Genomic DNA, 12,860 nt, shown 5'->3' with positions numbered 1-12,860 from the left:
ACTGATTTGCCCCTTTTATTTTATTTAAATTATTTATGTGTGACTCTTGCTTGCTTGTCCCCTTTCTGTATCTTTGTATAATGTACACTTTTGACTTATTGTAAAGTTGTATTTATCAATAATAATAATAATAATAATAATAATAATAATAATGATAATGATAATGATAATGATAATGATAATAATAATTAAAAAAAAAACCTCCGCGTCGCAGATTCCGACGCTGGGGGTTTCCATAGCAACTTGTCAAGGCTTGCGTGACGTCATTATTCTGCGACGCGCCACGGCCACGTCACCATTAAGAGACTGGTGTGTTTGTTATTACTGGAGCTGCTGGGTTTTACTCCAACCAGTGTCCTTCTGACTGCGTGTTTTTAAAGGAAATCATGCCGACTGATGATTTTACGCGCTTCCCGCTGCAGATGTGGCAGCGGGTGTTTTCCAGGGTGAAGAAAGCCGTGGTTTTCATGGATGACAGGTGTGCTGAGACTCTGCACTGGAATGGAGGCTTTGCTGCTTTACTGGAGGCTGGAGCGAGAAACTTGAAGCAGTTTTCAAGCTTCGAATCCTGCAGAGTAGACGAGCCCAAAGCCGTGTTTGTGGTGAGCACCTTGTTGAAGGGGAGGACGGTGGACATCATTAAAGACATCATATCTCTCAGCCACATCCAGTACTGTGTGGTGTTCACCACCGTGGCGCACTCCGTGCACCTGATGGCCAACAACGTGACGTCAGACATGGACGGGACTCCCGTGTTTGAGCAGTTTGAGGAAAAGCTCTGTGAGTGGATGGGGAACATGAACTACACAGCTGAGGTCATGCATGTTCCGGTGGTGTTTGCTCCTGTGTCTCAGCAGCTGATCATCACACCCATATATGAACACTTGTTCCCTCTGCTCACCCAGGACCTGCAGGCTATTAATGCTAACCGACCCGAGAAGAAGAGATTTGGGAATCTGGTTGATGTAGATTTACACTCTCTCCCTGCTAAGCTTCAGGTTGAAGTTAAATCTCTGGCTTCGGCGTTGAATTCTGTGTTTGAGGCCACATGTACAAAAGAGGAGAGTTTTGCTGTGGGGCCAATGAGCAGGCTGATAGCAGGAGAGCTAGCCAATCATCCTCAAGCAAAGAACAGGAGGAAAACAGCCCCCAACAAAGCCTCCATCATCTTTGTGGACAGAACGTTGGACCTTACAGGTGATATGATCACAGACACTTTTCATCATCCATCCCCACCATACCTCCATCCAACCATCAGTCAATTTATCTGTCCATCTATACACGTTCAGAACCACTCATCATTGAGAACAAATTTAATATAAATTTAGTATATATAATAGTTTTGTACTAGAAATTGTTAATTTTGAGTACAGGGTGAGTTAGCGTTACTGGATGGACTTACAGTAACGTGAGCTATCAGAATTCATCTCCGTTAAGTGTTTTTGAATTTAGTGTATGAAAAAGGCTAAATATTAAAGCTGCTGGATTTTATTATTATTATTATTATTATTATTATTATTATTATTATTTTTCAGATGATGTGTGTATGCCTCAGGTCAATAAGTGACCTTGATTTCCACTAACCACTCAGTAACACTTAACTTGAAGTTTTATATATAGGGATGACATTATACTGTCATTAGCATGAATAAAGTGTCATTAAGTGTTGTTTGCTATATTATGACATCTTTGGAGATATGTTGGCATGTTTTGGGTTAGGTGGAAGGATCTAGTCGGGTTTAGTAGGGTTCGGGTACGGAAGGATTAGGGGTTAGGGTAATAAACAACACTTGATGACTGCCTTCATGGCACCTTATTCATGTTAATATGGAATGTTGGAATGTGGAGTCCCGTTGACGGATGAATAGAAGCGTTTTTCCTTTGTTTTTTTTTTTTTTGTGTGATTTCTTGTTTGCCCCCAAGAATTCTACCAACATGACTTCCCAACACATTTCTGGTGTTTTCAAAGAATGAAAGTTGTGACAAAGCAATGGCGGATGTTTATGTTTAGGCTTACACAGAAAAATTCAAATATTACGGATATTTACAACAAACTAGAACAAAAATGGTTTCAAACAAGTCACTTTCCTCCTGGTCTGGTGAAGAAAAGCAAGAAATCAAATAATAATGAAGTAAAAACATGTGCATCCGTCAACAGAACTCCACATCCCACAATGCAATGCAAGAAACTTTTCTGACTATATCGATGAGCGAGTGTTTACAGTGGAAATTAATACAAACTTTCGATTGGCAATTTGTACATTTTTTTTTTTTTTGAGCAATAAACTTTGATTTATAGATCTATTAGCCCTATACACTCTCTTTATCTGATTAAAATAGATTATAGTCTCTATCAGCTTTAAAAACAAAACAAAAATAGAAAATACCTTTTTTTTTTGTAAGCCAGTTTAGAATACATATCCACTAGGTTTGAGTATTGGCAAGGATATTGCAATACGATACGTATCACAATACTTGGGTCGCGATACGATATCGCGATATATCGCAATATTCTACCCAGTTAATATCAAAATTAAACATAGAGATGAAAAATCAAGTTGCTGTATATGTTTATCAGAAGATATTGATCACTCAGAGGAAATTGAGTCAAAACTGTGTTTCAAAACATCCTATTTATTATTTAATATTAGTGTATTTGCACATTTTCACTGAAAAAAAGAAAATATAGTGTTACACACTGGCATCATATAATCAAGTGCATCGAGTAACCATTGCAACACATTGAAAGCATTGTAACCACTGAAATATTGCACAAATACACAAAAATATTGATTTAAAAAAAGACATATATATATATATTATATATATATATATATATTATATATATATATAATTTCACACCCCTAATATCCACTGTGAAACTGAAACTCACCAACAAAGTAAAATGTTCTCGTTTCGTCAATTTACAGGAGCTGTTGGTCACCATGGCGATAACTTGGTGGAGAAGATTTTGACAGTTCTTAAACCCTTACCTGGTCACGTGACAGACGTGCAAGTGAACATGATGGAGCTCACGAGTTTGCAGCAAACCACACACTCTGAAAACACTCTGGCCCCTGGCTGCCTTGCACAGACCCAGTGAGTAGACTGAACCACCCTTCCCCAACCACACACACACACACACACACACGCGCACACACTCGCACACACTCCAGTGGAAGATAATTCTGAACCCACGGATGTTTACAGTTTTGGTTGTTTTTTTTTTTTATCACAATACCAAAATGTGTTAAAAAGTGTGGAGTTGTCCTGCGCTGTTCCCAAATAATCAACTTTTTATCCAAACCCAATATATCTGCCAACAGGATGGATGATTCAGCCTGTGGAGATGACCTTTTATTTACTTTTAGGTCTAGACTGCAAAAAGAGATAGCTGCAGCTCTTCATACTAACTCAGGCTATAGTGAAGCTTGTGTTTCCTACCTTATACTGAAGATGGAGGTATAATGATAACAATATAATAATAATAATACAAGTTATGATGATAATAATAATAATGATAATAGTAAATAATAATTATGTTAAATAATGTTATTCATATCAGGCTGCTCAAGTATGCAAACAAGTAAATTAGACCCTAAGCTTTTTGTTTACATTTTAATATTAATAATAACTAGTGCAGTGCCCATAGGAAGTATGTTGCTATAGAAAAGTGGGCAGGTAAGTAGCTTTATCATGGATGGCCAAATGAGGTTGTGTTTGAAGATGGGACATTATCACTATAGAGGTAGGACCAATGTTCCAATGTGCCAATGTTCCAATGTTTTACCTGATGACATCATCATTGTCCACAGCTTAAGCTTATATTTAGTTCCTAAAAATGTGTTTATGGCTAATTTAACTGCCTAAAATGCACTTATTAATTCAAATGTAGGCGGTGTTTTACTGATGACAGAAAATAAAAACAATAGTATAGCCTGTAAACTCTGCCTAAAAGCTTTTGTGTGGTGTGATTTGTGAAGTATCTAACATGTGTATATGTTTTTAGTAACACATCCATGAAACAAAATTGCTAGTTTACCTATTCAAGACAAGATAAGGTGATGCAGAAATGGTGATGAAAATAGTCATAAATGTCAATTCATGCACAAATTTGCTTCTCTCACAGTTTATATATGAGGCCGATTGTGAATTGGGTCACAATGATTTGTCATTTTTATTAAAAACGGGTCACCAGAAAAAAAAAAGTGTGGGAACCACTGCTCTAAAGCACCTGGCTAAAGATTTGAAGTTTTTCTTGAAAATGTGAAATGTGTGATGCCAGAAAGTAAAATCATTTATTCAGTGCAGCATGTTTTGGTATCGCTGATCTATAATGAACATTTTAGTCAAACAAGGCGGTTTATGAGCATACCACTTTGAATATGATGATGAATATTTGTGGCTCAGGCAGAGCGTCTCCCTGTAGATTTCATCAATAGGCTGAAACAAGTAGTGCATGCAGTAGAGCTTCTCCAGATCTCTGGGGATTGTCTCATTTGGAATCACTTTAGTTGAGGATGTTTAGATTATAGGTGCTGAAGCTAGTGTCAGGCCTCCAGGATGTGATGCTCACGTCTGGGCCTTGTCAAACACATTATGACCCCAAAAAAAATTTAAGACACTAGTTTTGTCACTATTTGTGACAAAATTCACATAAGCTGTTACTCTTTATTGATACAATGCAAGAAAATTATGCTTTTTCCAAAAAAAAAAAAATATGATGGACATTAACTCCTGTAAATAGTACAGGCAAAGCCTTGATACTCTCAGTCCGTGAAACATTTTGGGCGATCCTGATCTTCAACCATTGTGCCACTAGTTTTTCTTCAAATCTGATCAATCTCAACCTTAAGCCTTTCTCACAACATGTATTCTATACAGATGTTGTGATTGAGCTTTACTGTGGTTCTTTTCAGGAAGGGACAGCAGCTGAGTGTGTAACTGAGGTGAGTTTGTTATAGAGGCCAGTGGGATCAGCAGGACTGTTATTGCCTGTGCTGTCTCTGAGCAGATGGCTCAGCTGAGCCTTATCACAGATATTTAGGAGATTGAAGTGCTGCCGAGGCCAAGGATGGAAAGAAGTCGAGCGTTCCCGATGTCATCAGTTGACTTCAAACGCACAGCCCTTCACAAGCTGCTCTGCTGCTTTGCAAATGGATGTTTTTAGAGATGATGTGTTAATCTGTCCTGAGTCCATGAAAATGAACCACACCACACGTTTCTAAAGGGGATTGAGTCTTTCCATGGAGTTCCCTCTTACTGGATCTTTCTACACATCTGATATGTTGAACCATTTCAAGCTTCCCTACTTTTGGTTTTGCTTGGTTTTTGTTGTAAAGACGTTAAATATTAGGTGCAGACCAAATTTGGGCCATCATATAATATCCCCTTCAGTAATTCCAGGATTTTTTTTTTACAGATTAGTGCTTTTTAAAACATTCAGGGGTATATTCACGAAGATCCGAAAGGACAGAAATTGTCCTAATGATCTGCCATTGATCTGAGTTAATGCAGCAACAGAGTCTGTCAAGTCTGTCAGCACCATTTGAAGATGATCTATCGACTATCATCCAGCAGTTCTGAGCTCCTGAGTAGCACTGTGTCACCACACTGTCATATGTGAACATTTTGCTATCACTGCATAAATTACGCATCTGATCAGCTGTCACACACACTCACCAGACTCCACACGCACCACCGCAGGTGTGCAACTATTTATCTCCCTCACACACACTTTACTTTCTTATTCATTGGCTGTTAATATTGAATATTGTTTTATTTGAATTTTTTTCTTATACTAGAAAGGTTCACTGGAGCCTTTTTTTTTTTACATCTCCGCTGTGTTTTGTGTCATATTTTACTGCAGCCGATCTCTGCGTGTGTTTGCACCTGCTTGTCAGTCATACTATTTTCCGGTGCTAAAACTATCACCGCAAACAGTTCCAGATTTGTTGAATTGCATTGTGCCAATTGCATTCATTTTTTGCATGTCCCCCTCCCATTTTTTTGTGCCCCTTATGAGATCCACCTACTTTACATATTCGTCAGAGGGAAACGTGCTAAATGGATTGAGGTTGCATTCTGACACGTAGTCCTGATTCCCCTGGGGTTTGCACTCCTTATTAGCACATGGAGTGACGTTTGCACACTGTTTAATACCCCTAAACCTTTAGTGAATCCGCCCCTCAATGGGTGGCTTTTGAATCTAGTTCTCCAGACTAGACCCCACACTTACTTGTTGAACTTTCTTTCATAACCATGAAAGTTTCCCTTTTCCTACATCCTGACTTTCAGTGTGTGGTTAAATTGAGCATGCCCTAGAGAAAGATTAGTTTGGACAGTCATTTGTCATTAGGAGTTTTACTCTCTCTCTCTCTCTTGCTCACTCGCTCCCTCGCTCTGCCTTCTACCTCTACCTTGATTACATTTTATTTTGGCCAAACTTTTAAATTCTAAGCTGGGCCGAACTTTGTTCAAGACTTCAGCCAAAGTCAAGCCAACAAAAACTTGTTTGATTTAAAACAAGTCAATTTTATTCAATGCAATCAGAAAAATGTTTTAATCCATTTAAACAAATAGAAAGCAACATTTTTGGAATGAGAGAATATTCTTTGGTCTGACGTGTTTCAAAATACATTTGAATAAAATCAGTGCAAAAAAAAAGAAGGAAGAGAAAACGGTTATTATTTTTCTCCTCTGAGACGAGGTAAACAATTTTGCAAACATCTGGCATTGGCACATTAAAAGCTATCCGATGAATAAGCCCTTTAATGCTCAAAGTACTTTATCCTATTTGCAAAAATATTGAAGGATAATTTCAGGCAGTAGTAAGAAAATCCCATGTACACCACTTAGAAAATTCACACAGGACTTGCCCTTGTCATCTTGACATCTCAAAGCTGGCAAGGATGTGTTTACACATTGTGTGTGCACAGAGGTGACATAGGTTGTGGTTTGGTTCTCTTTATGAGGGGGTTGATTTTCATTTATTCATTTGTACATTGACCTTGAACAGGAGGTCAAGCTCTTGCAATGCTTGATAGTTTTTGGCTCTTTGATAGATATTGAGTAAAGATGACAGTGGAGCAGCAGTGTTATATGCGTGTGTATTTGTGGTGTGGTACCTTGTACCCAAGTCTGTGTAATTTGCTGTGCTTGGCTCCATAGCCGTCTGTTTGATCATCATGAACCCCATTGGCAAGAGCACCGACTTTTCCCTTTGGTCTTGGACAGAACCATGCAACCCCATCATTTGGCCACCTTGGACCTCGATGCTGTGGTGGGAGTGGCTACCATGTGGGCAGAGTGAGTATGGGTGGCCAAGATGCTCCATGTCTGCCTCTGAGGCTGCTGACATTGAGCATGGCAGCAGTTACCGACCGCACCCTGCCATGAGAAAACATTGCAGAGCTGCCATTCTTTCAAATTTGCCCTGCCGACCCTGCGAGTATTCTGCCAGGATGGAGGGAAAACACCTTTTCTGTCCCGGCTGGGAAATATGAGAATGAAAAGAGAGCCATAAGCATTGAATGGAAACAGTTTAAAACAGTAGTATAAATGCAGTGGAGTGTGGATTGGAGAAAGATGTGACGGACAGCTGAGGATAGCTAACCCTGTTTTTATTCCCTTAAAAAGAGGAAAGAAGGAAATGAAAAACTAGCCACATGCTTTTATGGCTTTTCTTCGTGGGAAACGGATCATTTTGCCTTCCTATGAATAGACAGTGAACAACAGCACAAAACAAGTGTGTTATTGGCTTAACAAATTTTCTTACAGTCTCTCAACAGTTGCCTTTCAGGGCTGCTCAAGAGTATGTCGTGGAAATTTGACAAGAGTGGTTGAGCAGTCAATATTGATTTCAGACTAGAAAGCTAACTCATGAAAGTAACCTTTATATGAAAGTCTCGCCTGTTATAGTGGATGGACCTGCCGCTGATGGTAGATCTTAGTCGGTGGAGGACTGTTTGTTTGTGCTTGTGAAGCAAAGGGCATCACTGCTGTTGAACGGCCTTTTCATTTGGGGGAAAAGTTGCATCTCTAACATGGAGATGGGTCTTGTTTCTGTGTATCACAGCATCATTGAGTACAATTACCACTGTAAGTGGTTCATCACGGGTGAAGCACTAACTCCTCTGGAGTCATATATAAGTTGTGAACTCAAAATAGAAATGTATTTTTCAATTTTGAGTTGTTTTAAAAGCGTGATTAATTCCAGGCTGTTCAACAATACAAGTAATAAAAACAAAATAATATTGAATTCATGGTCAAATTAGATTGTTTAATAGTTTTGGGCGATCTCTCTTTTTACTAATTAAAATTGAAAATCATGTATGAATGCAAATGTATTTGGGTATGTAGTAATGCTGTTGATCGATCCTGCTCCAACACTCAAAAGTTTAGTCAAAGTATTTCACCAGGCTATTACAAATGATTTTTGCTACTGGCTGAGAACAAGATCATGTGACATTTTGGGACCATATTGTGCAACAAATGAGCACTGTTAGCCCTGCCTCTTTTATACAAACTATAGCACCTGTGGACCCTACAATCTGTGGTGAGTAGGTTGGATTGAGAGAAGAGTGAATAGAGAGGTTTAATGAGTAGGGGTTAATTAGACTAGTCGATTAGTCGACTTTAGTGTTGTCTCACGACTCTGTCTACGTGACGTTGACTAGTCACAGTACCTGACTTTTGCCCAAGATGGTGGTGCAACACAGCAAACGAGGGTCCTAGTACCCCTGCACGGCAACACCTTAAACACATTTGAAATTCTTCTCCAGTCTGCATTAACTTCACAGCGTCATGTTTAAGGGGGAATAAATAGCTCCTTAATAGCTATAAACTGCGGTCACAGATTTTTTTCGGGTCACAGATTTTGGCACAGCACTGGCATTCCGCTGCCACTCGGCTCGGCTTCAGCTTTTGGTGACGTCATTGACTAGTCGACATCGACTCGACTAGTATGCACATAGAGTCATCCTTTAAAATGATGTAGTCGTTCAACCCCTAATATTGAGTAGCTAGTTAACATAGCATAGATTGTTCATTGGAGATTATATAGTATAGACTGGGCGTGTCTTAACTACTCCAGGAGCCCCGCCCGTAATCAAAGAATTTTTTTAAAATTCAGTCCTAGTGGCAGGTCGGCAGAAAGCAGGGGTTTAGTGTACCATCACAAACTCTGTATGGCTGAAGAGCACACTAGTCAACATGACCCTGACTGCACGTGGCTGTTGTAGGCTAATTTTGAAGTCTTCTCTTTTCCTTTTATATACTCTTAATCTGCAAGAGCAATGCATTCTGGTTACTTTTATCTTTTATCATGCTGCCTTTATCAGCCTCCCCCAAGGTCAATAAGAGCTGCATCTGTTTGCAAAACAAAATAGAGATGAGATGATTGCAGATGGGAGTGATTTAGCACTGGTGTGTCCTCTGCTCCTCTTTAGATGTTGTGTCTGCTTCTCTCACAGCTTATTTTCCTGTTTTTACTTCCAGCAGAGAAAGTAGCTCACACCAAACCTCTCACAGCACCAATCACATAGATTACTCTCACCTGAACAGATTGTGCTTTGTGTTCCCATCCTGTAAAAGCTAATGTAACCCTTTGTATGCTGTCTGCTGCCGCTTTGCACTGTAATGTCTCAAGTTGGACTCGCTCCATGCTTGAGAAGAAATAAGCACATTTATGCAGTATTTGATGAAAAGAGCCCCAAAGAAAGAACCTTGCACTCCTTCAAAGAGCCCCTGTCTGCTGGCTTCCATTTGAATTGGTCAACGAGCCAAGACACATGAGGAGTGCAGACTGCTTTCATTTTACACCTCCTAATTTTTTTTTTTATCTTTCATTCTGTACCTAAAACAACCAAAGTGCTGCATCATTGTTACTCTTACCCTCTTTAAAGTACCTGCCAATGCAGTACCCAACAAATCTCTTCAAGATCTCATTTTCAGCACATCCTGGTGTAATCAGCACCAAACATAAGCACATGTCCATATTCATTGTGTAAAGTATTTAGTCCAATATTTAAATATGTTTCTCATTATTAAGTATGTTTGGCAGTTTTCACAATCCATGGACATAATTTTGCAAACAACATGTAAAGTAGGTAAATTGAGATTTCTATTAAACATTTCATGTGCATCACTATGATGATAAAAAATAAATATTTTCCTAAGAAACGTGCTTTTTTGTGTAATTTATTCGTTCTTGCACATATTGTAAGAGTAAATTACAATCAACAGTTTTATTTATAAAATAATTCTATACACATAAATGAATCAAACATAATTTACTCAAAAAAGAAAGGAAAAGGTCAAAATTGCTGTTTGAAAGTTTGTTTTGAAAAAGTTGCGTGCAATGCATTGTTGAGTGCAAATCCAGTAAAAAGATGCATATAAGTGTTTTTACCTTATTCCTACCATGATTTTTGCCAAACAAGGAGGACAGTGATTTGCTTGACACTATTTTTGTTCTACCGTAGTTTGTTCCCAATATTCCCGTATTATCATCTCACTCCTCGAGATATTCAATTTTGGTCAGATTTAGATACTGTATTTCTGTGCAAACCCCAAAATATACAACTGCAATTCTTTTGCTGCAACTTTCAAGCGGTGAAAACACCAGAAATGTGTTGTTTAGTCACTTTGGCAGTGTTTTTCATGGCTAACACAAGAAATCACTGTAAGAATGGAGTAAAAACACTTCTATGCATCGGTCTAGGGGACTCTACATCCCATAATGCAATGCCTGAAACTTATGAAAATGTCAAAAAAAAAAAAAGATTATTTACAGTGGAGACCAAAACAAATTTTCAGGGTGCAATTTGAACCTTTTTTCCTTTCTTTTTGGGGTAAATGAAAGTAAAAGCATGCAAATCAAATTATAAAATGTTGGGAGTCAAACTTTTAAAGCAGGTGTTTTGAGTCAAGAGAAGTACAGTATAAAGGTATTACCATTTTATTATATATTTTTAGTTTAGAATAAATGACCCATTGGATATGTAACTATAACTACTGGCCCCTCTGTGCACCAGGTAAAAATCTTGTATGTCAAAGTCAGTGGGTTTAAGGTTTTGCTGTGCCTATTCCATCTTTCCCTGACTTCCTGCAGAGCTCCCCTTTTTTCCTTCTCCATAAATCCACTTGGTCATTTGTCCCTCTTGCCAGAACTCACAGACACTCAAGGCCAGGTCTGGTTTTAGTCTGATCTCCCCCTGTTCTCCCTCATGTTGGGTCTGGTGCTGTAAAGTGATGTTTACTTGAAACCAGCACCCCCATTAAACATGCTGCGTAAATGAACTGGCCACCAAACGCAGCTGACTTTGGACTTTTACATTGACGACAGTGTGCAATTGGTTAATATTAGAAATGATCACAATCATGATGCCAGCTACCGATAGATGATTTGGAGGTTTAGAGTCCTTCCAGAGTGCACCCTTGATGGGTCACCTTCACTCTACTGGCCTTTTTAAATGGCAATGAACCTGACACACATGCTTTCAGACTGTGTGTTGAGCAGAATCAAAACCACACAAGCTCAAAGAGAACATGGATACACTTCCAAAAACAGTGTAGTTTTTCTCAGTTTTTTCTCCCTCTCTCTTTTGTCTCAGAAAAATAAGAAACTGTCTTTCCTCCACAACACCATTTTTTTTTTTTTTTTTTACTTTTACACTTGCTAACACGAAAAAGCTGCAAAAGATCAACACAAAGTGCACACAGTACAAGTTAAACTATGACTTGGACAAAACGGAAGTGAATTGGAAAGACATGGACATGGACATGGACGTTAAAATAAATAAGCTGTGTGATGTATAAGTTGGAATATGTATTAAAAAACCTGATGCAGTAGGAAGAGAACTAGGCAACAACAAACATATTTTGCATTTTGCAATTTGTGTTTCTTGATTCTAATTATAATAACTTCAATTGGTTGCTGCAGTTTTGGGCATTACAAACATGGCCTTTCTACTGATTTCTATCTCAATAATTACCTGAATCCTCATCTCATGCTGATTTAAAGGTTAGATTTTCCAGGTGGTGAATAAGAAACGACTGTTTTTATGGGTCCGCTGATGCTGTGACACTCAACAATTTTAATTCATCTGTATAAGTTTTCAAGTTGACTCACTTTGGTGGGAGGAGTACATGTGAATTGTGTGTGTTGTGTGTTCTGGGGGGAAATTATTTCCGAAGGGTGAAGGGGCCACAGGATGAGAGGTGAATTTAGGAAATCCTGAGTCAGAATGATTCTTTTCTGCTTCATCATCCTCTTCCAGGAATATGACCCCCTCCTCAACCCATAGTCACTAATGACTTACATGGTAGTAAGTTTAAAAAAATAAGAAAAGATTCAAACTTGATGTATGTGTGTATTATTTGAATGTGTGCACTTTTGTATACTGATGTTTTGGATCCTTAAGTACCCTTTATTGGTCTGTTCTCACCACATTTCTTGTGGAATTTGTTTGGGGTCAAAAACACCCACTCTCCCCAAACACTCCCACTCTCTGTCCACAAACGACGCCACAAGTCAAGTGCAACAGCGCCCTCTTCAGTCTATTTCTCTGCAAAGAGCGCCATTAGAGGCTCCACAGCTCACATTAAAGCTAATAACCAAACTCCATGCGTCTTGTTCTCTGCCCTTCATGTCCACCCTGTTATATAGTAGAGTAGTTACTCAGAAAGGTGCCTGGCCAGCTGTGGGGCCTGTTTCTCACTCTGCCAAAATAAACCTCACCCCTCCACTCAGCTTGAAACCCCACCTTCGTCTGACCAAATGGCCTGGGGAAAGCATTGGGGGGAGGGTAGGGAATAGACCCATGGTTATGTGGTGGAATGGTTGGGGGATTTGGGGC

The 12,860-nt window shown here is 39.0% G+C and overlaps 1 protein-coding gene across 1 annotated transcript in view; it reads left to right on the top strand.

Annotated features, from left to right (window-relative positions):
• Positions 1–286: 286 nt before the first annotated feature.
• Positions 287–12,860, top strand: part of scfd2 (sec1 family domain containing 2) — a 136,566-nt gene continuing 123,992 nt past the window's right edge. Inside the window, exons 1-2 of the mRNA XM_028445012.1 lie at positions 287–1,197; positions 2,931–3,099. Coding sequence (XP_028300813.1) covers positions 387–1,197; positions 2,931–3,099 — 980 coding nt within the window. The 5' untranslated portion in view covers positions 287–386. The remainder of the gene's footprint in view (positions 1,198–2,930; positions 3,100–12,860) is intronic.

This window comes from Gouania willdenowi, chromosome 4, assembly GCF_900634775.1.
Source record: "Gouania willdenowi chromosome 4, fGouWil2.1, whole genome shotgun sequence".
NCBI classification, from domain to species: domain Eukaryota; kingdom Metazoa; phylum Chordata; class Actinopteri; order Blenniiformes; family Gobiesocidae; genus Gouania; species Gouania willdenowi.
This window is presented reverse-complemented; position numbering and strand designations above follow the sequence as displayed.